General features: G+C 45.6%; 3 protein-coding genes and 1 long non-coding RNA gene across 6 annotated transcripts; 2 read left to right on the top strand and 2 right to left on the bottom strand.

The window, feature by feature from the left end:
* The first annotated feature begins 2237 nt into the window (after positions 1–2237).
* LOC133916593 (cinnamoyl-CoA reductase-like SNL6) lies at positions 2238–12135 on the top strand. Of its 3 annotated transcripts, none has more exons than XM_062360350.1 (6): positions 2238–2590; positions 5147–5322; positions 10745–10945; positions 11251–11404; positions 11499–11781; positions 11868–12135. In XM_062360350.1, the coding sequence occupies exons 1-6, from the start codon at positions 2329–2331 to the stop codon at positions 11875–11877; spliced, it is 1086 nt and encodes a 361-aa protein (XP_062216334.1). In that variant the 5' UTR covers positions 2238–2328; the 3' UTR covers positions 11878–12135. The 3 variants fall into 3 exon arrangements, with proteins under 3 accessions (XP_062216334.1, XP_062216318.1, XP_062216327.1); XM_062360343.1 differs by having other exon boundaries at positions 2240–2590; positions 11499–11787; XM_062360334.1 differs by having other exon boundaries at positions 11499–12135.
* A 203-nt stretch (positions 12136–12338) lies between these two features.
* On the bottom strand, positions 12339–13012 carry LOC133884375 (uncharacterized). The gene is made up of 2 exons (XM_062323763.1): positions 13007–13012; positions 12339–12956 (listed from the first exon to the last, which is right to left on the bottom strand). Exons 1-2 carry the CDS (start codon positions 13010–13012, stop codon positions 12369–12371), a joined length of 594 nt encoding a protein of 197 aa, XP_062179747.1. The 3' UTR covers positions 12339–12368.
* Positions 13013–21190: 8178 nt separating this feature from the next.
* LOC133916584 (scopoletin glucosyltransferase-like) lies at positions 21191–23236 on the bottom strand. Its single transcript, XM_062360323.1, has one exon. It carries the CDS (start codon positions 23076–23078, stop codon positions 21612–21614), a length of 1467 nt encoding a protein of 488 aa, XP_062216307.1. The 5' UTR covers positions 23079–23236; the 3' UTR covers positions 21191–21611.
* An 883-nt stretch (positions 23237–24119) lies between these two features.
* On the top strand, positions 24120–25279 carry LOC133888927 (uncharacterized). The gene is made up of 2 exons (XR_009903845.1): positions 24120–24394; positions 25030–25279. It is a non-coding gene; the product is annotated as an uncharacterized LOC133888927 (long non-coding RNA).
* Positions 25280–25706: the final 427 nt, after the last annotated feature.

Here is a 25706-nt window from a genome sequence, read left to right as displayed (position 1 = left end):
TTAACCAGGATCCCACGTTCGACCTAGCATCACTCGTGGGTTCCTACACATCCTCTGCTCGGCACGACGGTATGTTCTCCTGTTGTCACCGCTCATCATCACCACCCAACACCAATGGTGTCTCAGCACCACTATCACTCTTGGCTCGCCAGCTCCACAGCCTTGCCCAACCTAGCTGACTGATTTTATTCTCATCATGTACTCATGCTACCCTTTGTTGTCGTCTTCAGAGAAAGGGATGTAGCACAGGTGGTACAACACTAACTAAAGAGCACAAGAGTAATTCTATGCAGGGGCAGATCCAAGAGCTAGTAGTCATGTTAGGAGAACGATATCACGTTGGTCCTCGTTTATTGACTTTGACCATAATAACTAACTCTAAAAGGCAAAATAACAAGATTAATATCAAGACAAAGATGTTTTCTCTTATACTCTGTAGGTGTTAGGTCTAAGGATATACAACGAGGGATGGTAGATCTGGAGGTGCGAAGGTACGAGAGGTGGTCCCGAAGGGAACACACACGAAGCAAGGAATAACGAAGGGCGGAAGCGGTAACAAAGCCCGGGAGGCGAAGCCTGGATGTGAAGACCGAAGGATGAAAGGGTGCGACGCAAGAATCTTTGTGCAGAGAATGAAGGTCTTCCCTAAGAGAAACCTGTGGATTAGCAAGAGTCCACCGAGAAGGCAATAAGCGAAAATCCGCTTGTCGACCCGATGTGGCCCCTTTTAGGACACGTGTCATGTTTTGGTAGTACATATCAATATGAATGTACCATAACCGTAATGTCTCAGGAATATTCTAGATATTTCTTAGAGTTAAAAAGAATATTTTTTAAGATAAGGTGTATAAATATAATAATGATTGGGGTGATTGAGGTATGACTATAAGTATCACCACCTAACTGATGTGATAATGAGAAAAGAACAGTTATTACACTCGTATCGTTCACTGTGTTGCAATCACGATCCCAACAAGCCTCATATTGCTTTACCGTTAATGGAATCCTCTAACCATTTTTAAGTAACGGATGAGTGAGAGAAAAAAGAAGAGAGAGAGAGAAAAGAAGGAAAAGAAAAAAAGAACGTGAGAGAGAGGTGGATGAGTGCCCCTCCTCTCTAACTGGCTCAGTATCCGCCATGAACTCTATGTATAAAATGGTTACATGTCACCAAATGTTGACTGCTTAATTAAATGCATAGAGTAACCATTTCATCTAAAAGGCCATCAAACATGTGCCTATCCATTCCTTCACGAGCTACCGGTGATTCCAACGGTTGGGAGCCTGATTTTGAGGAACTAGTATGTTGTACAGAGCTTCAGAGTTGAATTATGACCACATATATATGCCTAGCTTCAATCGAATGCTATACTGAGCGTATTTAGTTAGGTGGCTCTTCCGAACTAGCATCAGTTTTCCCCAACACGATAATTAGCACCAAGAATAAGAAATTCGGGGGAAGAAAGAAATAATTGAACGGTGACTCACAGGATCAGAAGTGGAGTAGACCATATGCACAAAAGGTTGCTTTGTGATCGCCACCCAGCTGCCTGCATATATAGAATATAATGGACCATGTTTCCTCTCTGCTTGTCACAACTTACAAGAACGGCCGAGCAATCCCCGCCGTCCAGCGCAACTACCCCTGCTTCCAGATGCAGGAGCCTCAGGCTCTCAGCCTCACAAAAATAAGGCCGAGCCGAACCAAGCAGAAATGCAGAAGCAGCGGGTGCACAACTCACTGGCTGACCACGCGGCGCACGTCCCCAGTCAAAATTTGGTATTGCCTATACATTTTGGCCTCCATTTGGTTTGCTACTCGGATTTGAGCTGCTCAAAAAAAATTTGGCACCCTCAGTTCATACGGAGACCAAAATTCAGCTCGATTGGTTCGCATAAATACATGCTTTTAGATTTAGCAAGCTCCAATATACTATATTTTTTAAAACATAATTCTGATTTGTGATATGCTTGTACCGTTATACTCTTATAATAATCTACAAATTAAGACTCATATCGACTATATATTGACGTTAAAACATTAGTTACATATACATCCCACGTATCATATTAACATCTTTTAAAAAAATTAGCATAACTGTAATTCAAACGTCCGCTTTTAATCTTAATTTTGCTACTACCTAACTGCCTGTTAAGAAAAAAAACCAAACAACGCCTACCTACCCAAAGCGCGAAAGCCGCGGGTGACAAGAGCGAGCTGAGCTTGAGCCCCCTTCACCTATTTATCCACGTCCCCCTGCGCGCACCCACCCCACTATCGAGAGGAGACAGGGGAGGGGGCCAGCAGCCACGCACGCGCGCGCAGGCATGGGCGTCCTGCGGAGCACGCAGAGCCTGCAGGCCGAGGTGGATGAGCTGCGCGCCTCGCTGCTAGTCGACGGCCACGGGGCCAGGGCGGCGGCCGGGTGGCGCCGCTCGGCGGGCGACGCGGGCGCCAAGCGCGCGCCAGGAGGCGAGGCCGCGGCGCGCACCGTGTGCGTCACCGGCGGCATCTCGTTCGTCGGGTTCGCCGTCGTCGACCGCCTCCTCCGGCACGGCTACACCGTCCGCCTCGCGCTCGAGACGCAAGGTCAGCCATCCTCACCCCTAACCGACAACCTACCCAGCTGCTTCTCCATCTCTGCCGTGTTTTGCCCCCTTGTCGCGGTTCGGCTCGAGGCTCTCGAGCCGCTGGCGCGCGCGCCCGGGTCCCGGCCGATCGCCGAGTGACGTCGTCTTTCGCGGCCTTTGCGCGCGTGGCGTGGATTTCGGTCGTTCATTGTTCTCGTCACGCCGCTCGCGCACCTCGGCGGGCGGACCTGTAAAACTCCCCGTCGTTTTCGTCTCAGAAAGCGAGCTGCGAGCGTGGGCGTCCGTTCAGTGGACGCGAATCCACGCGCGATCGACGGTGACAGGATTACGATTTCTACTGGTCAATGGGTAAACGTGAAACGGAGTTGGGTCCTTCATGTGGCTTGCGATGACGTCGCAGCTCATCGCGTGTAGACTGGTCTCTTCCTTTTTCTGCACGATGATGCTTGGGGTGGTCATGTTCCTCCAGCTTTCGCGAGCGCGACGCGCTGCAGTATACTAATTGGTAATGGTATGGTGCCGGGCCACCTACCCCTGCTGTGCCTTTTGGTTTGATTTGGTTTGGTCTGGTGCATGCTATGCTATCCCCGCCTCGCAGTACAAGCACTAGCTGCAAAGCCAACCTGCACTTGCTATTCACTGGCGCACTGCTCCCTGGTAGTCTGGTTCAGGGGTTGTTTAGGATTTGAGACTCGATTCGGTGGCACTTCACCAATGTGCCACTCACACATGGACGGGTCCAGGAGCCACATGTATATTAGAAGCCCTGAATTCAACATTCGAATTGAGTGTTAGTACGGAGTGTCCGTACGTCGTAATCAAAATTAAAACTCCTTTCTATCCCAATAAAAAATACTGCGTTGGTTGGCAGATCGGTGGCTGCACAGCACCGGAGAGCAGCGGCGGTGTTTGTGATCGAACTATTATGGAGACGTGGATGATATGAAACTATAGAGGGGGCGATGGGCATAGGGGATGCGGGTGGGTGTGAGCGACGACAGTTTCAGGAATAATACTGCGGTTGACGACAACAGGATTCATAGGTGGGTAGTTGGATAGGGTTTTTTTCTAGCGTATTTTTTATTAGATATGATAAAAACTAGATATAGTAGAAGTGTTTGAATTGCCCGGATCAGTTTTTAGAACATAAGTGTTTCTTTTTTTTTTCTTTGGAAATCCATTGGAGGTTATGATAACCACTTCCAATGCATAGCACGGCTCCGTGGCACATAGTTTTCGCAACAACTCACAATTACTTCTTCTCCTTGCCTATGTGAATGACCTAATAAAATCACCTACTAAATGACCGGAAGAAAAAACGACGAAGAGGGGAAAAATATGATCGATTGCTCCTTGATGGAAAATGGACAGACAAATGCCTGCAGGCACTCTAGAATGCAGGATAGAATCAACATACACGGCGGAGACGGAACCATATGTCCGTTGAACGTTGAACTCTGACCACGCAGAGTTATTCTCAGGTTTGTTAATCTGCACATTTTTTTTAGATGCTCCTCTCGCCATCTTTGGAAGGTAGCGTCCTGCAATATCATGCGTGTGGGTGTGGCCGATGGCGTTGCATAATCTCCTCGCACCTTGCATGCCGCTGGTCAATCAGATACTTTGGAATTGGAGGTGGAAGCTGATCAAGCAAAGCTGTCTAAATCACTGTGTGATTGGTGCGCGTGTCTGACGGATTAGTAGTAGTCCACAAATCAAACACAAGCAGAGCATACTGTATCTTGATATTTTCCAACGGCCGCTCCATGTTTTCTGACAGAGACGCGACCATAGGAGTCTTGAGGTCAACTACAGGATGGTTAGATTTTTTGTAAATCATGATTAGTTTTTTTACTGGTTCTCTAATTCTCTCTACCACCTAATTGAAAAATATGCTAATTCAACTGAGCAATGGTCGACTCTACTTTGCTTAGTTGAACCAAATCTTGTGCATAGGTTGGATCTGTCACGTCAGCTAACAAATTGTTGGCCAAATAATGCTGATGTGGACTTTACCTGAACCAAAATCTTTCAATGCTGTTCCCAAATTCCCTTGCAAGAACCAAATCCTTTTGACAAACAAATATTATTAGTAGTAGTACTATGGTGAACCATGGAAAGGGGTTTAGTTTTTTTTTTTAGAGAGAGAAGAAAGGGGTTTAGGTTTGTGAAATCTTCACCTCAACCTTCATCTTTGCCATCTGAAAACTCAATCGATCTCTCCGATAAAAAAAAAATCCCCGTTCAAAAAGAAAAACTCAATCGATCTTCAATCCTTTTCTGACGCACGATCCGTCGTCCACTAGCGGTTCGGTAGCTTTAGTTATCTTTGGTGCGTTCTCTGAACCAATCATCGTGGATAAGAAGCAGTGGGTAAGATTAGGATGTGCGAACAAAAAAATATTCCCAATGAGATCTAGGGCGGTCGATATTTTTACTGTTACAATGAAGCCATGGGCCTTAAACTGTTATGAATTGAAGTGGATGGCAACAACACTTTCCATTTAGTTTTCAATACTGAAATCTGACATGTGTTTGTGCGTGCTATTGGCAGAGGATATGGACAAGCTGAGGGAGATGGAGATGTTCGGCGAGGACGGCAGGGACGGGGTGTGGACGGTGATGGCCAACGTGATGGACTCCGAGAGCCTGCACCGGGCGTTCGACGGCTGCGCCGGCGTGTTCCACACCTCTGCCTTCGTGGATCCAGGGGGCATGTCCGGCTACACGGTGAGCACAACAAACTTAACTACTTGCACTTCTGCTGCCGATAGTACCTCCTCTGGACTGGTAGCTCACATCACCTTAGAAAAAAGAGAAGAAGCATGCGTAAAACTTCACGCAAGCTTTCACTTGCACATATGACTCGTGGATTGCACAAGTCAAGGTGGTGACGACTCCTTTCCCTAGATAAGTAAAGTAAAAAAGAAAGAAAAGGATAAGACGAAGCATGCAGGACATAGGGATAGAAAGTATGCTGCATTTTGCACAAGCCGCAACTAAGCATCAATCATAGTATGTTTGAGCGGTTGGTGTAAGATCGAAGAAAGATTACGATTGGAGGCCTAATAAACATAAACAGAGTACAACTTGCTACGTCAGTCAGTAACAACTGAACTAATTAAAGTAAGCAATGATTTTGACAGAAAACCAAACCTTTACGGAATAATTCGAGGCAGCAGAGATAGGTCACTGTCACCATCAATGCCTTTTAAGAACACAGGGACCAGAGAGGTGTTAACACGGCTGAAACACGAGAGCTTGGGTCCCCCATGCTCGTTTGCTCAGACGTGGAGCGGAGGCATGCGAGCTACTCGAATTCGATTTACTGTAGATTCGATTCGAGTTCAGTTTAAGATCTTAATAAGCTAAACTCAAGTCTAACCATAGGTTTGAGAGACAGCTCGAATAGCTCGTCAAAAACTCGACTAACTTCAACAGCTGTTTATCGATGTAAAACCAGTGTCTATTCACTTTAGCCAAATTTATTTTTTTAACCTCACAATCCAACCCAAAGTTCAATTGCCTAGCTTTAAGGTCATATGATTACATACACATGCGACTTATACATAGAACTATCAAAAGATCTCAAAGCTAGCGAGTTACTCGAACTCGACTCGCTCTAGGCTTGATTCGAGCTCGACTCGAGACCCTAACAAGTCAAGCTCAAGCCTGTTTATAGGCTCGGACAGATCTTTGGTTCACGACGCGAGTTTATATCGAACTCAAGTAGAGATGGCCAACAAGCAGACTCGGCTCGGCTCGTTAGCGAAACGAGCAAAAACTCTAGCTCGGCTTGAGTTGGAGGTCAAGGAGGAGGAGATGACGAAGTAAGAGCCGTTGGCCCCGGGAGAGGATGAGGAGGAGCCAAGCTGGCTGTTCTCCATGCCTAGGAACCGCTGCGTGTCGACGGGCCATGAGGCGACGGCAAGGTCCCGCAGGCTGTCGTGCCACTAGAGCACGAAGACGAAGGCAAACACGGCGAGCATGAGTGGTAGCAGCGTGAGGAGCAGCATCCGTGTGGAGAAGGCCGCGGGCGATGGGGCGATGGAGGAGGCGGAAAAAGGTTGTCAGATTTGAGGAAGACGATGGTGTCATGCTCGATCTGACTCAGGAAGCGATGGATTGGGGGAGAAAACCACGAAGAGGACCTCAGAGAGCTCCTGGGCAGCTGGCTAGGGCGGGGATATGAGCTTGGCTCATTGAAGTTGGTTTGGTGGCAGTGGATTTGTGGCGGTAGTGCACTGTTGCTGCTGGCTCTGTGGCATGGCTCAGTCGAGAGGTGAGGGAGCGGGGAGCGAGAGGGGAAAGGAGTGGAGAGAGGATCTAGTACGTGTGCATTAATGGGTCAGCTGGGCCTCAGGTTGGTGGTGGGGTGGCTAACTGGGCCTAACTCGTTTGGTTCGCGAGCTGGCTCACGAGATAGCTCGAGCCAGCTCATTAGCAAAATGAGTTGAAGTGTTAGTCCAGTTCGTTACAAAATATAACGAGCCAATCCTAGTCAAGCTGAGCCAGCTTCGAATCGAGTTGGCTCGCGAGCTTCAAACTTTTCGTCATACTCTAAATTCGGCTCGTTAGCAGCCCTACACCTATGCCTCAAAACAGCCTTGTGAGGTCCCGGTGGAGACATGGCAACATGTGTGTCACAAAGAGAGAATGTACCTGATCCTGATGCTCGGTTGTAGTTAGTTGGGGTGCGTCATTGATGTTAGTTGTTAAACCTACCGTGATCAATTAAACTAAGGTCATGATGTTCGCCGATTCCATTCGCTCCCAAGGTATCAAGTTTCTTAGATGGTACAAGTTAAATAAAGAAATTAAAGTACCTTGCCTCCATTTTCCAAGTACTAGCTTTGAGACTGAAGATGTGGATTCACTTCAGTACGACACTCACCAACGCCGGACTTCGCAAGTACAGCTTCTGTTGAAGAGCTGGCTTGTCAGGCTATTTCTAACCACTTTTCGTATTTCTCCTTCGCTTCTTAAAAGAATTCTCGTTATTTTTAGTATTTTAATAGTTTTTTCTGTGATTTCTGACACGAAGAGATTCTCACCTCTATTTAGATTCTTTTTTTCCTTTATAAATCTCTTTAAATGAAAGTTGTTAGAGATAAGATAAAAATTAAAAAAATAAAAATGAGAAAAAAATTAGAAAGAAAATAAAATAAAGAGAATATGGTTAGAGATGATATTAGTTGCAAAAGATAGAATACGTAGGATTGTTGGAAGGGCTATACGACAAAGAGCACAACGACCAAAAATTAAGGATCTCTCTCTAAAAACAGTCCCAAGGACCTTCGAGCTGTACCATCCTAAGGGTATCTCCAGCGGAGCCGGTTTTTGCCGGCTGCAACACTGTATCGTTGAGTTTACCGATCCATACGGCCGCATACATGCTCCAGCAGAGTCCCTATCGAGAGGCACAATATTGCGGCCAGCAAGTGGATGGAGGTTGGCAGCAGCAAATTTGTGGGAGGAGAGAGGAGACCGCATCACTGTTCACAGAGGATGCATGTGGGTCCGGAAGGAGAATGAGAGTAATGGAAGGTAAGAAATAGGGTAGCTGCTGAAGATGAAAAAAATAAAGGATGTTGTAATAGTATTATAAAGGATAAATTTTTAAAGTATCTGCTAGAGATGGCCTAACACCCTATAAGTAATGTCTATGTTAGTCCGAGCAGCGCCTATCTATCCCATGAAGCATAGCTTGTCCAACACAAACGACATTGGTAGCTGCAAGCATTTCAAATCGTTCACCTAATTTAGCGCCAGAAATCTCCTGTCTATTGCAGCACGCAGGGTTTATTGTCTGATTTTGATTTCACATGGCAACTAGAGTTTCGACAATGCAACCACCAGAACCACTAAGCTCCGTAAGCTGGAACCATCGTGGCGTGGCGTCAACGTACCATGCAACCACTCAAGATGGCTTTATTATACCCAAAAGTGAGTATAAAGCAGTTAGAGTCGTCTATACACCCCTTACTGTAATGGGCTTTGTACTATTGCGTGAAGTTGTTTGGCATGTTTAATAGATACTTTAAAATTTTATCCTCTATTATACTATTATAATATCTTATAATATTATTACAGTATCTCTTATTTTTTTTCATTCTCAGCAGTTACCTTATTTTCTACCTTTCATTACTCTCTTTTTTTTTCTCTCGGGTCCATATGCATACTTAGTGAATAGTGATACAGGGTGCTCCTTACGTCCACAAATTTGTCATTCTCGAGCTCCCAAGCCCATATCACTGTGGCACTGGAAAAGGGTTCCGCTGGAGGCAAGATGTAGTACGACCCCGTGCCACATTTGCACTGTAGCATCGGATAATGGATCCACTAGAGTCGGCCTTAGCACCAGCAACAACAGGTGTTGGCCACATATCATCCGAAATATCTAGATCCCAGTCTGAAAATGAGGAATTTAGAGCATCTTCAAGAGACTTTCTAAAACTCACTTCCTATTTCCTTATATAGGGGTCTTCTCAATAATATTTTTTCCTTAAATTGCTACACTCTCTAACAGACTCTATACCCAATCCCTATATTCCAACAGCTCTCTCTCCCATCTCACTGACGGGAGGACCCCAGTCGTCAGCTCTATCTCTCCCGAATCCTCCACACACGCAGCAGCTGCTCGAATCCTCCACACACGCACAAGCTGCTCGAATCCTCCATCTCTCCCGAATTCTCCACACACGCAGCAATTGCTCGAATCCTCCATCTCTGTTCACACGAAGCAAAAGGAAAGAAAGAAAAATCAAAGGAAAAGAAAAGGAGAAACAAGAAAATCGATTCCATCTTGGCCCCCTTTGATCCAAAGCATGCGATGGAGCTACGGAGGAGCGCGGATGACAACCGCGAGCCGGCGAAGCGTGGATGTGTGGAGCGCGACAAAGGAAGCGAGCTCCCCGAACTCGCCACCACCTCCGAAGGCGCGGGCGGGGAACCGGAGGACACCGAACTTGAGGTGCACCGGCTCTGGCAGAGGCAGCACCCTGTGGTGGTCCCCCGAGAGTGAATCGAGGAGCGCCTGCGTGGAGGCGATCACTAGAGGCTTCCTCCATGGCCGCCTCTCCATCATGGCTTTGACAACGACAGGGGTCGGGAAGAGGAAGCACATGAGAGAGAGACCACTTGACTTGAAGTTCTAAACAAACTGATGATGTGAGGTTGGAGTCTCTAGGAAGAAGACACTCGCTAGTGCACATGAGGAAGGTGCCGCGAGGAGGGGAAAAGGAGAGGGGCGCGACCACCCAAGCGGATGGGCAGGTGGGCCAGATGCGGATAGGGAGCGGGATTCGCTTGGGAAAAATAGCGAACAAGGAGGTCAATTTTAGGGTTCGGTAATTTTCAAGAGACCTATTAAGAATTTGTTAGAGATTGATTTTAAAACTAGAATCCCTAAATATGACTATAGGGTATCGTATACAGAGTCTCTTAGAGATGCTTTTATGTAGATCGGTTGTAACAATTTCGGAGGCGGTTCAATGCCCAGCTGCTAGCTATTTTGTGGAATACTCTAGTACAGACATTCGATAGATCGCTGCCATATTTTTGTTGCCGTAAATAACAATGTCCCGAACAGGCTCTGACTATCATGCTCGTATTAACTTCAGCAATAGCTTGAGTTGGTAGCTAAGCCATTTTCATCCATTTTCCGCTAGCCCAATTGCTTCATGGTTAGTTTGCTATTTATATTATCTATAGCAGGCATAGGAGTTCCTTTCTTAATTTTTACCTTGTGAACTATGTGGTCTCTGAGCAACTTTTTTTGAAGCTACTCCCTCCCTGTTGTAAAGGAGTAGCATTGGATTGTGTGCAGTCAACACGTCTAAACTTTGATCTTCAATATATCTTTGATTGAGACAATCAATATCTCTTTGAATATTTCGACCGTACTATTGAAAATGGTATAGCTAGAATTTTCTTGAAAAGTACTTCGAAAATATTATAACTTTGTTTTATTTTGCAAAAAATTATACTAATAATTAGTGGTTAAAGTAATGTCTTGGTCACCATGTCAATATTCAAAATAACATTTTTTGATTACTGGAGGGAATAATTTCACTATTTACAAGCAAATGATATAGTACAATCTAAAAGTGACTGTCATTAACTTTGCACTTTCAATCTATGATCCAAACAGAAACATATGGCTAGCTTAGAAGCCCAAGCAGCAGAGCGGGTGATTGAGGCATGCGTGAGGACAGAGTCCGTCAGGAAGTGCGTCTTCACATCTTCCTTGCTAGCATGTGTTTGGAGGCAGAACTACCCCCATGACCGATGGTTTCCTACCATCATCGATGAGAACTGCTGGAGCGATGAGAGCTTCTGCCGCGATAATAAGGTGAGTGATTTGAAGAAACATGGACTTATTTGTATTTCTGTTTGCGATGATCGGACCATAATCATTGAAAAGCCACATAACCATCTTCGAGAGAAGCCGTGTAAAGTTTTTTTGGGGGGTAAACAATGTGAAGTTTACGCCACCAAGTACATGGGTTCAGCTCTTGGCAGTTTCAGCGTTCACTGATACTGATGCGCACTTCATCCAATCGTGCAAACATATTTACCACCGAGGCGCCCACCAATAGTACTTATTTCTTTTTGCTTGAAAATTGAGCAATCTTGTGATGTGATGCATCGTTTCAGCTGTGGTTTGCACTCGGCAAGACGGCAGCAGAGAAGGCAGCCTGGAGGGCAGCCCGGGGACGGGACCTGAAGCTGGTCACCATCTGCCCCGCACTCGTCACCGGACCTGGATTCCGCCGCCGCAACTCCACCGCGTCCATCGCGTACCTCAAAGGTCTGTCGCACTGGCCGCCGGTTGGATACATGCTATGCTGCTAGCAACAAGTGTTGTCCACCACACCGACCGACTTGCTTTACACGGGTTGCAGGCGCTCGTGCCATGCTCGCTGACGGTCTGCTCGCGACGGCGAACGTGGAGACCGTGGCCGAGGCGCACGTCCGCGCGTACGAGGCGATGGGCGACAACACCGCCGGCGGGAGGTACATCTGCTACGACCACGTGGTCCAGCGGCCCGAGGAGTTCGCCGAGCTGGAGCGCCAGCTGGGGCTGCCAGGCAGGGCGTCGGCGGCCGTGCAGGGCTCCGACGACCGGCCGGCGATGTTCGAGCTCTGCAAGCGGAAGCTGGCCAGGCTCATGTCCTCCAGGAGGAGGTGCACGTACGACACTTACTACTCCGTCGCGTTTGACTAGGTAGCTAGCTCAGGTCCTGCAGGGCTAACCGCTGATGCATCTGAAGGTACGGATGACACCGCTGGTACTGCTGACGAGCGATGATCGCAGCAAGGGTTGACTGCACCGATCTGCACACAGCGGTCCGTTCTACTTGATGCGGTGAAAAGTGGAAACCGGAAGGGAAGCAATAGCTAGCGGAGCCCCTTCCTCTTGACTGTCCTCGTGGATGGGAAGGAGCAGAGCCCAGGAGTGTGTGCTATGATGTGCTGAGCCTTATTGCAGTCTTGTACAGAGTTTTGATGCAATAATAAAGGTGAATTTTGATGCAACAATCTTGTACCCACCAGCCACACAATGACACCAAGGATTCAATTCAGGTGCCTTCACTCCACCACCATAAAGTCAGAGGATCTGGATTCTGACACCAAGGCCATGTGCACCCACCATGCCCGACAATCCCACGACACACATTAGCTCACATCCAAGAAAGTTTGTACAGGCCATTTCCAAAAGAAAAAAGTTTGTACAGGCCACGACATGGCTCTAGAGTGAGCCACTGCACGTCTCACTTAGCAGCGTCGTCGCCGTCCTTCTCGGAGTCGCCTCCTCCGCCGGCTGCTGGCGCCGAGAAGGACAGCCGGCCGAACCCCCAGAGCCCGACCTGGTACATTTCCGCCCACACCTTCTCCGCCGCGTCCGTCCTCGAGCTCGGCGCCCTCGCCCTTCCCTCGGCTACGAACGCGGCCGCACCGGGCAGCTCGCCCCATTCCTTGCTTCGCTGCGGCAGCACCGCCGCGAACGCGCCGAGCTCACCCTTCAGGCGCCCGTCGTCATCCAGGTCCCGGACGCGCCTCGCCTTCCGCAGCCGCCTCCTGGCGAGCCTGACCGCGCACCGCCGGCCCGCCACGTAGGGTGCCTTGACGAGCGACAGCGTGAGGCAGCTCACCACGGCGCACGGGCAGCAGCACAGCGCCACGCAGCTCGCCACCGCCGACGCGCCGCACGTCCGGCACGATTGCCTGGTGCACCGCGTGGCTTGCTCGTCCTCCTCCGGCAGCGCGGGGAACCGGTACGGGCGCGCCGGCGACGACATTGTCACCGTCACAAGGCACTTTCGACGGCTGCTGGTGCCAATTGCCAAAGCCTCGCTTGCCTATGAATAATCAAAGAAGCCAAAATCCTGTGATCATCTTAATAAAATACGTGCATTGCACGTTTTGAAAATAGAATTATGTGATCATCAGCGGCAACAAGAGTTTGATGTGCCGTCAATGCAGACAGTAAATAAATATTGGAGGAACAGAACGAAATTGAGTCAAATGGTTTGTGTGAATAATGTTCGTATCACTCCTTGGTACATTCGATTTTGATGGTGACGCATTTGTTTCGTTTGGTACTGGGCACCTGCAGGCATTTGTAACACATATATATTGGCTGGTATATATATTCGTCCGACTAACTGGAAAGGTTACCGTCCTCACGTCGGGACAGGACTTACGGCCGCCCAATCACCCCTCAAAAGATGATCAGACGGCTGCGAACGCCCATGTCACCTGAGGTCAATCCACATAAGTGTTGTTTGAACCTAAATGCCTAATCTTATTCATACCGTTGTTGACCTCGCTAGTCTGGTTAGGAATTCATGAATTTTACAAGATTCTGCAAGATGTTTAGTGAAGCAGTTTAATTTCTACAAAAGTTAGGAAACAATTCTAGTGTCCCAAACAATGCCCGGAGAGACGTGATACCAGATGGATTCAGCTAAATCTGACTTGGGAACAACACGATTAACTTTTTGGTGATGGTAGCCTAGTTGAGAGAAATTTGGATTTTTGCCGTACTAACGAATGGGCTTCGCAGTTTTGCCATTTCAAATATTGGTTTCGCAGAATTGTCACTCAAAACATTACCTCTTTGATTTTCTTGCTATTATGTATTTCTGAAAAAATATTTTGAGTGATATTATACATAACATGGATTGCCATAATGGCAAAAAATTGAACATAACAATGTCTCGAGTACCAATTCTGTGAAGCCAATATTTAGAGTGGTAAAACCGTGAAGCCCATTCTTTAGAGTGGCAAAATCCAAATCTCTCACCTAGGTGATCATACCAATAGCATATTACTAGAATTTGAACTTGTTTTTTTGTGTAAACTAGAATTTTCATGTAAAATTTGAAAATTTTGTCACACATATTGTATAAGAAAGGGAATGATGCATAAAGCTATTACCGTCTCTCTTACAATGAAAGATGAAAAACGAAGAATAAAACTTACTGTAAAAATTGAAAATAATATGGAAGTTCATACATGGTAGATCAAGTGACCAACTTTGTCAAATATGCCTTACTTCTGGTGAAAACAGGGCAAGTGTTTAAAACTCTAAAATTTGTTGCAAGCATTATTTGGATTTGTTGAAATCGGTGTTAGAAACATGCACTATTTGAATGATGTTGTATCAATGTCACAACATTTTTGTTGTTCATTGCAACAAATGTTCCCATGTTTCTCTCAACATTCCAAAATATTGCTTGTCACAACTCACAGGTCCAAACAATGGTTACAATAATCATTTTTCAAGTTTTCAACACTTAACCTATTTTCACAAAATATTCCCCCACTTGCAAAGTTGCAAGCTTAAACAGAGATGGATGGGTAGCTAAGTGTGAGATGGACCAGCAATACAGGTGATAGAGGTGAGCTGTTGTGTGCTTGTGTGGCATGAGTGGTGCGTATAAAATGAAAATGAGTTTATTTTTATACGCCTAAGTATTGGAAATTTTGCAAATTCAATAGAAATCATATGTAGAAGTTTCCAAAATTTCTAAAAAAACTCAGCTAAAGTTGAGGTATGTTCTACATAGATGCAAAATTTCAAGAACAAATTCAATTCTGTTTATGAGATAAAAAGGCAAATTACAATTGGTTAGCCAAAAAAGAACAGAATAATAGATTGAGTGCCTCCTCAGGCGCCTGAAAATTGACAGCTTTTTGATGGTTGGATGAGCATCTAACGCATCAAATCCTCCATTGCTCATCTTCTTACTTGGGTTGAGCTTTTGTCCTCTCTCTTCTTTGTTAGTGGTTCCAACTTGCCTCCCTTACACCGCCTCACCTCCCTCGTCTCTGACGGCTCTCATCGCCAGATTTGTTGCACTAACTCGGCAGTGTCGAGCCATCCCTTTGACTCCCCGCCACTGGCATTACCCACCACCCTCTCGCTTCTTGCGGCTTCGGCGGCACCACAACCGCCTCGTCACACCGTCACGCTATCGCCCACCACCGTTTCGGCCACCACCCATTCAACGATTTTTCAAAGTTTGCAATAGTTAGGCCCTTTACACATAAAATGCTCCCGTGACATGAGGGGAGTTTTAGAATACGATTGCTGATTTTTTTTTTCATAGTGTTTCTCACAGCAACGTCACATTTTCCTTTTTGTTTATCAAGCAAGTCAATTGAATTGTAGTGACTAGTACTAATGACAAACATGTAGCCCGTTTCTATTGCGTAACAACTTTTAAATAAACCGGAGCTCAGTAGTGGGTTCTAGATAGTACTTATCTTGGGAATCATTTCACATCAGGTGATTTTGGAGTAACATGGTACTTCCGAACTTTGTTTTCTACTCAACTTTATAAAAATGTTAGTATTTGAAAAAAAAAATCAATTATTGTGTTTGCATCTTCAATATGATTATCGCATATCTCTCCAACCTTGCTGCAAAAGGTTTTATGTCTTCTACTAGAGAGAACGCCGCAATTAAGCTACACTTACTAAAACTCTTGTAAAGATCTACGGATATATAAAAGACAAAAATACGATTTAAGAGCATCTCCAGTAGCTCCCTAAAACTCATTCCTATATCCCCATACATAGGTCTTCTCTAAAAAATTCCTCTCATATATCTCTTTACTCTTCAGCAGATCCCATAAATCTCAGTCTCTATATCTCACTCTTCTTTATTTTATTGATATCCTGTAAAAAAATGGTCCACACGTCAGTGGTGGGTGTGGTTGGATAGGAGATGGAAGATGTCACTTATATTTAGGGATGAGGAGACTGGTTTAGGAGATACCTAAAAAATAAGGGATGGGTTATGGAAGCCGCTAGAGAGGGTTTTTGAGTCAAATTTCCTATATTTAGGTATAGGAGATGGGTTAGAGGAGCTGCTGGAAATGCTCTAAAGTGTCTCTTTTTTATGGAGGCTAGAAAAATCTCACAGGCATAAATACTCATCAATCAAGAAGAAGAGAATGACTTGCAACCTTTACTTTAGTGGAAGCAGATCGCAATATATATAGATTGATCATATATACAGCTAAGAGTGTTGTTTTAGGTTTATAGACGTAACAAATACAACTACATTTTTGGTCCTATGCATCATAGCTATATAACAAGTAGTACAAGTATTGTCAAATCTAGCCACTTATGCATGCAATTTAGCTAGTTTCCAAAGTAGTAGTCCAAGTCTTCCAAGTTCCAATAAGTTTTACAAAGAAACAACTTAAGAACAAGTAACGGTAGATTAAATGTCCTGTAGTAGCATACAAATGCAACAAATCTTGTTCGGAAAGGAGAAAACGAAATGCAGACTGAAACAAAGTTGGACATGGTCTTCGATCATTATGAATGAATTGGAGAGAATAAACTTTGGTTCGGCAAAATAAAACGTCAGCTCAATATTATATTTTGCGATGTAGACCGGCTATGATGGTTAGTTCGAGTCTAGATTAACTAGCATAACTATCGTTGGGTAATATATATTCTATTACGGGAAAAGAAGGCGAAGGTTAATCTCTAATCAAGTCAAACAAACAGACGGAGCATACTTGGATACATTTCGTATTTCGAAGATCCTACGAACGTGGCAGGCACGTCTCGTCTCCTGAAGCGCTGGTCGGGGCAACGAGCCAACGAATCGATCGAAACGACAGCGCATTCGATCGTCTTCCGGAAGCGACGAGAATGCAAAGAAAGTGTAACGATCTTACGCTCCCGGACGCCTTTCTGGCAGTGCGATTTGGCAGAAAGCTAAACGAAGAAACCGGCATGAGCCCATGATAGGATAAACAGGCATGGGCTACTAATAATAATGCTGTGCAGAGGAGAAGAGCGCGTACCTGGGACAGGAAAGCCGCGGATCAAAATCACCTTCGCTTCTCCGGCGAGTCGCAACTTCTCCGCTGACGGAGCTGCAGAAAACGACGTCGATCGAGAAACTCCGGACGGGACAGACACGGAAGATCGAGGGGAAACTGTCTTGGTAGTCGAAAGGAGGTAGACGATGGACGATTGATTTGGGGCCTGGGAGGAGTAGACCGAGTGGAAACTGGATTTGAAGAAAGGGTTCTAGACAGGCTGGAGAGTGACGTGGGGAGCATAGGCAACTTCTATTTCTCTCGCTGTCAGCATCGCTCTGTTTGGAGGGAGTTGGACTGTTCCAACTGAACAAACCCTTGCGGAATTCGCAGTGGCAGTGCGATTGGGCGGTTCAAACTGCAACGCCTGCGTCTAGCCCAGCCCATTCCAAAACTTGGGCTAGATCAATTAATCTGCAACTGTTCTATATATTTACATCCGTAGAGCGGCCCACGGATAGTTCCAGCCTTTTTGGACTATGCCGGGCACGGACCTTTTGTTCGGTAGGGAGAGACTTTTCTAGGCCGAAATTCGAGTTTTTTTATATATATATTTTTAACCTAAATATTTATTTAAATATATCACAGATGAAAAAATTTACGAAATTAGACATCTATCAATCTTTTATAGGACGGTTAGACCCTTACCACTCCTGAAAAGACGGTAAGCAACCCTGCTCATGTAATACCTTTGCCGCCTTCTATAGGGCGGGTAGGCTTTATAACCCTGAAATTTAAAATAGTAATATTTTGTTATTTACATATTTTCATAATCCATGTGCAACCTATTTTAATTGAATTCATCCAAAAAGACTGTGTAAAATTGAAATTTAAATTCTCAAGAAAGACCACTTTTATAACTTCTAATAATTGTTAGGGTCTCAAATAAATTTCTAAAAATCTGGAAAAATTCACTAATGTTATTTTTATATGATGTGATGATTTTTAAAATTATTTATAGTCCTAGTTTATATGGTGAAAAAGTCAGTTCCTTTGTAATGCTATATTTATATGTATTTTTTATTTATGGTGAAAAATATATCATTATAAAGGAACTTACTTTTTCACTATATAACTTCAGATTAGAAATAATTTTAAAAATTATCATATCACATAAGAAAATATTAGTGAATTTTTCTAGTTTTTTGGAAATTTATTTGAGACCCTAACAATTATTAGAAGTTATAAAAATAGCTTTTTTGAAAAAATTTAATTTAAATTCTACATATTATTTTTGGTGAATTTAATTAGAATGGGTCTCACATGAATTATGAAACATGTAAAAAAATTCTAAGATTTTTTAAACAACAGAAGACTATTGTTTTGAATAGAGAAGATGAAAGTGAAAATTGATGTAACCAAGTATGGTTCCTCCGGGTTATTGTTCATGCACGGGCTAACAGCACTTTCAAGGGTCTGTAACACCTACCCATACTATGAGAAGGCGGTAAAGATCTGTAGCTGGTGCTGCTTACAGCCCTTATAAGGAGTGGTAAGGATCTAATCGTCCTATAAGAAAGCGGTATACGTCTATTTACGTAAACTTTTTTATTCGAAATATGTTTAAATAAATATTTATGTTAGAAAATATAAAAATAAAAAAACTCGCTGAAACTCAGCCTAGTCCAGTTGTCAATTTATGTTACGGCGGTAGGTTTTCGGTGATGGAGGCCTGGCAAATTAAATAGGCACTGGCCAACACATAGCCCATATTCATTATGCTTTTCATTTCAAAAGTTGTCACTTTTTTGGGTACCAAGCGGACGATTTTTTTTCTATTTTTCTATTTTAAATATTTTTTAAAATACATCCACATGTTGTTACCATGTCCATGCTGGCACATCACGTCAACATGTCATTTTTAGAATTGATTGTTTTTAGATATTAAATGGGCAACGCGCATTGAACTGTTGTGTTTCCTGTGAGAGAAATACTCAAATTTCTCTGCATAGGGCTAATAGAGTGCGGGTTTATCTGTATACAATTGTATACAAACGAACGAATGAATCGCACAGGGATATATCATAATGAGAAAACTTGTATTCTTTATTAATTCTCATGAATTTATAAGTCTCCTCATTTACAAATACCCATGCATATCGCCTTAATACACAGATGGTTGCATAGTTTTTGAGTTCTAAAGCCTTATAAAAACTCTAGTTAATTACATCCACTGATCGAATCTACAAAATACCTCCAATTAGACTGTGTCAATACGGTCGTTAACCTCCAGACTCCTGTCATGTATATGAGATAAAAAAAAAATGCTAGGCTCATCACTCTGGTGAGCGACTGGAGCGCAATATCTTTGCTCGGCCTTCTTAATCATGGAGTTCATAATAAAGTCTAATAGAAATGTTTGGTCTCATTGGTTACAATCAGAAGGTGTCCAGTCTCGTCGATCAGGACAGCATATTTTTGACCTCGGTGGTCACGGAATGGCAATGATTTCCAAGCCTCGTCGGTCAGGGAGTGAACTGTGTCCAGCTTTGTCGATCAGGACGTGTACTGGTTTCCGACTTGGTCGGTCACGGAAAGGGTGATGATCTGTTAGAGATTTTATAAGATTATTTTCAACTATATTCTTTTATTTTGTTTATTTTAAATTTTTTTATTCGTTTTTATTTTTTTTATTTTCTTTATCTCCAACAACTTCTCTTCGAGGGAAATCGTAAAGAGAAAGAAGAGAGAATCCCGTTCTGAAGAAAATAACTTTCGAAATCACTTCATGACAGAAACTGTGAAGAGAAATCGTTGGAACGCTAAATAAAAAAAAATTCTTTACGACAAGATTTTAATTAAAAAACAGTTGGGTATGGTCTAATAAGACTCCGGTCTTGTCGGGCACATGTAATATGGGCTTCTCATGCTTAGTCGGAGCACAACGATAGAGAAGTTATATCTGAGTTCAAACGACATGAATACTTTACCAGAAACTTGAGTAGAGTGAGAACATTATTGGTCAGACACGAGGCCATATGGCCTGCTGCAGCGTTGAGCCATGTTGCGTTGGAGCTGCTTTGAAGCATGAAACAGTAGCAAGCAGGCAGCTATATTCACGTCAGCTCCTTCGGCTCATCTTGAGTTTTTCTCATCGGTAGTACAAAGTGCTGAAGAACCAAAATGGCTTATTCTCTCCACTACAACATAACTAGTCATTCGTATTAAGTTATTAGTGCCAACTAGATCAGAATTAGTACTGATACGATTATCACTATCGATTCATAAGAAATCAGTATCACTGTCGGTTTTAAAAAATAACCGGTAATGATAATAACCTATCACTATCGGTTTTTAATTCAAACCGACAGTGATGAGAGGATCGGACCTGAAATTTTCATTGAATTGGCTTTTGGCTCACCCTCACATCCGCTCACAACTTGACCGAGTCCATCCATTGATTTTTACTAAGTCTCCCGTGCGTTCGCCCTCACCTCCCCTCTCTCCACCTTATCTCTTTTGATCGATCCCCTCTTCTCTCTCTCTCTCTCAAACTGAATCTTGAGATCTATGGCGTGGGGGTGATCCGGTGGTTGACCGTCGCTATCCTGAGTTGAATTCTGACAAATTTGAGTCCAATTATGCTATTTGCATGTAAATTCACTTAACCTTATGGCAGATTTCTTGCTACTTCACCTAAATGTATAATTCTTGAAGTCGAGTTATTATATGTACCCAATATGAATTAAGTCTTGCAAGTACCTTGCTGCTTGTTTGTGTTTCAAGTGATGATAGATGCCGGCTATTTGAATCCCACCGAGAGCGATGTGGTGACGAGCAGTCGTTACACTACCTCTAACTCGGTCGGTTACCTCATGGACAAATGGCGCCACCGGTTTTGTTTCTTTAGATGTGTTTCCGTTGCGATTTGTGTATGTTTATGCTAGCTAATACCTTATCTTTTGTCTAATGTATCAACTTGTAATCTTTTGAACCTTAGTTTAATCATGATGTTGTGATATTCATGTTGGTAAAAGTATGTGTGAGTAATAGCTTTTCTTAGAATTATCAGAGCACACATACTGAGATTGTCAAAATTAGATTCAATTTAATCATTGGGGGTTGCGATGGTTGTGATGAGATGTGTGTTAGCACGTGGCATGTCAAGAGATAGATGTGTGTCTAGCTCTTATCTTATTAAATGACCGTCCTAATAATTAATTCGAATAAAATTTGAAGTGATCTTAACAAAATATAATCGTAATATGCTATTAAAAACTTCCTTTAAAATTCAGTGAGAAAAATTAATCATGAGAGAGATTAATTGTTAATAGCCATTAGCAGTTACTAATGCCCATTAAAGGAGGGATGTCTCCCCCCAACGGCAACTGCCATCCATTTAAAATGTATAAATGCACAATCAATTTAAGCAATGAAACTGATCGATTCATTCTATTCTATCAACTCCAATGTGTTCCAATTGTTATACAATATTTTTTCCAGAGAAAATTAATTGTACGCCCACAGCATTTGTTAATTAAACATGTTCAGTTGTTTTCTGGGTGGATGCTTATTAATAGGATCTACTCTTATTTTAAACTCACTCATGTACGAGACTTTTCATTATGTGCCATTTGTTGGCACTTTTTTTTTTTAAGCCGGAGGCTCCAATATTCTAATAATAAATTGTTTAGAGTTCGACCAAACAAGCAACCTGACGTGTTCTCAGACATCGACGGAAGCCCGCCGAGCCATCAACTCGTCCATCAGCCGTCCAACATCATCGTACGACGATCCGCCCTTTTCCACCGCGCTCCTGGCCTTCTCCCCGAGCTCTTTGGCACTGTTCCGTATCGCTTCCCCCTCCTCGCTGTCGCCCATCACCCTCCCGATGGCTTCCGCGACCACCTCGCCGCCGATCACGCGGCGCGCCTCCAGCTTCGACGCGTAGTCCGTGGATCCGACGCCGACACCGACCTTGAGCAGCTCCACGACGAGCTTCTCGTTGTAGAATTGGTCAGCGTACCGCGGCCACGTCACCATCGGCACGCCGGCGCTCACGGCCTCCAGCGTCGAGTTCCACCCGCAGTGCGTCAGGAAGCCGCCGACGGCCAGGTGGTTCAGGATCAGCATCTGCGGCGCCCAGCCCCGGATGATGAGGCCCCGCTCGCCGCGCGCCATCAGCTCCGCGAAGCCCTCGGGCATCCACTCTGATTCGTCGGTGTCCGCGCCGTTGATGACCCAGACGAAGTTCTTGCCGGACAGGTCCAGGCCGCGGGCGAGCTCTCGCAGCTCCGCCGGCGAGAAATGAGACAGCGTGCCGAAGGAGACGTACACCACCGAGCCGGCCGGCTTCGCGTCGAGCCACCGCAGGCAGCCGTCCGCGTCCGGCGAGAGCCCGTTGGCGCCCCTCGTCGCCACGTCCTTGCTGGCGAGAGCGACCGGCCCGACGAGCCACGCGCGGCGGCCGAGCGTCGTGGTGTAGTGCTGGAAGTAATCCGGCTCCAGCTCGTGGAAGCTGTTGAACAGCTCGCCGTAGCTCTTCTGGTCCGCGGCGTTCACGCTCTTGTAGAAGGCCCAGTGCTCCGGCCGCTTCCTGGGGTCTAGCATTTGGCTGCGCCTCAGCTCGACGCGGTGCGGCAGCCCAGGAAGAGGCACGAGGGCGTCGGGGTCGTCGGGGGCGGCCTCGACCGGGTTGTTGCGCAGCATGCTGTCGCTGCAAGCCCGCGAGAACATGCTGCTGCCGAGGAACGCCAGCCGCGGGACGCCGTGCTCCCCAGCGGCGTCCACGGACCAGGTGCAGAAGCTGTCGGCCACGACGGCGTCGGGGCTGTTCTCCGCCAAGAACCGGTCGAAGGGCTCGCGGAGCAGCTGGATCGCGTGGAAGAACTTTTCTCGGTCGGCCTCCGAGTTAAGGGCCGGGCCGCTCTCGACGCCCGGGGGGAGCCCGACGTCGGGGAAGGGCACGACGGCGATGTCGATGGCCGGGACGTCGGTGCCGCGGAAACCGTCGTTGGCACGGTCGACAACCGAGCGAATCACGGCGGCGTTCACGGGGGTGGTGAGGATGGTGCACTTAACCCCGCGGGCGGCGAAGAGCGCGGCCATGTCGGCGACCGGGATGAGGTGCCCGGGCGCGAGGAACGGGAAGAAGAGGATGTGCAGCAACTGCTGCTCATCTCTGACGCCCATGGCTGTGTACCGGCGCCGGTGTTCTTGGGAACACAAGTCGGGAGGACAAAGGTGGACGAGCGCACCACTCTTTTTCTATGGATTTTCGACGAAGGGAGTAGAAAGCAGAGTAGTAAGGAAGCTGGAAACTTTCAGCAGAGGAGATCCGTGTATTTATAGGATCTGAAATGATTGGGCTCCGGTTTTCTACTTCCTGATGGAATCATCGAGGAAGAACAGTAGTAGTCGATTCTTTCTTGGTGATCACCATCCAATTACGTGTGGTGTCCTCCAAGTTTTGCTTCACATGCAAGAGTTTGAACAAAAATTGTGTCTCTTGTTCGACGGATACTAGTAGATACTAAAGTATGTTACCATTCGTAAGCCGTAGACTAATATGATGTTGAATTTGACTCCAAGAACGGAATTTTTCAGATAAGAAAGATCGACTCCTGTACTAGCCCAAAGGAGCACTATTCGAAAACACTCTGTTTGGTGTCTAACTGTGTACTGAGTAAACGTGGCCTCCCATCCAAGTTTAATTTGCTCGATCCGAGGGCGAAAATAGATAGCAAACGGTCCAAATGATAGCAGAACTAGCACCCCGTGTATGTGATTTTCATCATGCCAACTCCGGTGATCGATTCGGCACGGTAAAACTAGTTCTAGCAAAGGCTTTGCAGATTGCAGCCTGCAGGACCGCAACAGCGTTAACGTGAAAGTTAAACCAGCAGAACTAGCACCTGTGACTCTGGCACACGGTACTCCATTCCATTGCCGGCTAGCAAGAGACTGGCTGGTTTCGTATCCAAAACTCCACATGGGCGACACATGAGAGGATGATGTGTGACCGCGATCCTCAAACATGGCCGTCTAGTTCGTCATCGCTTACGCTAAACCAAGGATGGTAGCGGGCCGGGTCAGATCGAATTCTACGGGTTTTCAGACCTGATAGAAACGGATTTGAATATAAAAAAACTACCTACAGGGTCATCAGATCGGGTCTCGACCCGACTTGGGGCTCTGACCCGAGTCAAGGCCCTGGTCCGAAATCCGAGGCCCCACACGATAACACGAAGTCACGAACCCTAGGCGGTGCAGGCTCCTGTGCGGCGTAGCCACGCAGGCCGCAGCGGCGCCTCCCCCTCGGCCACGACCTGCCTGACTGCCCCCAACCCCCTCGGCCCTCGAGGAGTCGCGGCCTCGCTGCTGCTAGGACTACGGCCGCCGAGGCGCGGACTGCAGATCTCGCGGTCAGCGGCTCAGCGTCCTGCTGCTGCCCCTTCTCGCGGAGCATCAGAAGTTGGGGTTGTTCATGCAGGTGCTGCTGAACCAAGGTGAGATCTTTTTTATCCTTACTGCTGCTTGCAGATTGGTGAGAAATTTTAAGCGTATGAGTATCAGGTGGGTTTCGCTGCAATCGGGACTGGGGAATCGCACGACTCCAATGCTCAGATGGCTGCTGATCTTTTCTGCAGCTTGTGTTTTGGCGATGGTCTGTGTGGTGTATGGAGTTGGCAAGCTGACCTCTTGGTTTGTCTTAACTGGCATAGAGCAATCTCATTATGTCTTACTGACCCGTTTGGGGGATTGCCAATGGACGGGCCTTTTAAGTAATGTAATGACGATCTTGCGACTTTGGTAATGGTAATGAGTTCTTTGGTGATATTTGATCGAGCATCAGTAGCTCAAAACTCACGGGACCCTACTATTTAAATCTTTCTGCACTTGGCTTGAATTGAAATTGTCAAATTTCTGCCTTCCTGCCTTTTTACCTCCAAAGAAAAAGGCTCCCGTACCAATTCAATCTTTATTCTGTAAACTTTCTATTTTCTTTGAGCTTTTTTGGTTTACTTTGGTTCAAACATGTACTTGAATTCTTGTTGCATTCGTAGCAAAACCGAACTGCCTTGTTGCCTCCATTTCTGGCTCACATACTGAATTATTGATGCGTGATGATATGTTTGTGCAGGGCTCAGATGGTGGGATGGCCGCCTGTCCGCAGCTATCGCAAGAATACCATGGCGACCAGCCAGGGAAAGAGAAGCAAGGAGGAAGCTGATGCCAAACAGAGGCAGGGGTTTATTCAGAAGCATGATTGTACAACACAAGCATGTGTCATGTGTGTTACTGTGTTAGTCATCATTTTATTCAGAAGCATGATGCATGTTTCAGAGAGCTAGTTATGGTGCTAGTTATTTGGATTACTGTGTTAAGCATTATTTGGTCGGGTTTTGGGCCGGGCCGAAGCCGGAGCCAGGGTGATTTTGCAACCGGTTTGATTCTCAGGTCCGGGTCGGATTTTATATGTTAGGTTTCAAATTGAATGCGTTCTTGCTCCATTTGGATCTGACCTAACCCCTTACCACCCTACACAAAATATCTGCAATTTGCATCACATCTGCAATTTGCTGCAACTGATAACCAAGCTAAATAAGCATGAACCTCTGATTTACATGAAGTATTTAAATTGTAACTCTGCAAAAGTTGTCACTTTTTGTGGGTACAGGCGCTCAATAGGATGACCCACTTCCACTGACGAAATAAAGAAAGAAAAGGACGACCCAGTTGGCCCAGCCTAGTGCAGATCAACAGGCCCAGTCACCATTGAAGTACTCTATTATTTTATTTTATATTTCTATTTTCCAA

The sequence above is a fragment of the Phragmites australis genome, chromosome 1 (genome assembly GCF_958298935.1).
Source record: "Phragmites australis chromosome 1, lpPhrAust1.1, whole genome shotgun sequence".
Classification (NCBI taxonomy): domain Eukaryota; kingdom Viridiplantae; phylum Streptophyta; class Magnoliopsida; order Poales; family Poaceae; genus Phragmites; species Phragmites australis.
Note: the sequence above shows the minus strand (reverse complement) of the source record. Positions and strands in the feature narration are given on the sequence as shown.

Coding starts and splice junctions, on each gene's coding strand:
- LOC133916593 (XM_062360334.1), top strand. CDS start 2,329: ATGGGCGTCCTGCGGAGCACGCAGAGCCTGCAGGCCGAGGTGGATGAG. Junction 2,591..5,146: donor CCTCGCGCTCGAGACGCAAG/GTCAGCCATCCT, acceptor TGCTATTGGCAG/AGGATATGGACAAGCTGAGG. Junction 11,405..11,498: donor GTCCATCGCGTACCTCAAAG/GTCTGTCGCACT, acceptor CACGGGTTGCAG/GCGCTCGTGCCATGCTCGCT.
- LOC133916584 (XM_062360323.1), bottom strand. CDS start 23,078: ATGGGCGTCAGAGATGAGCAGCAGTTGCTGCACATCCTCTTCTTCCCG.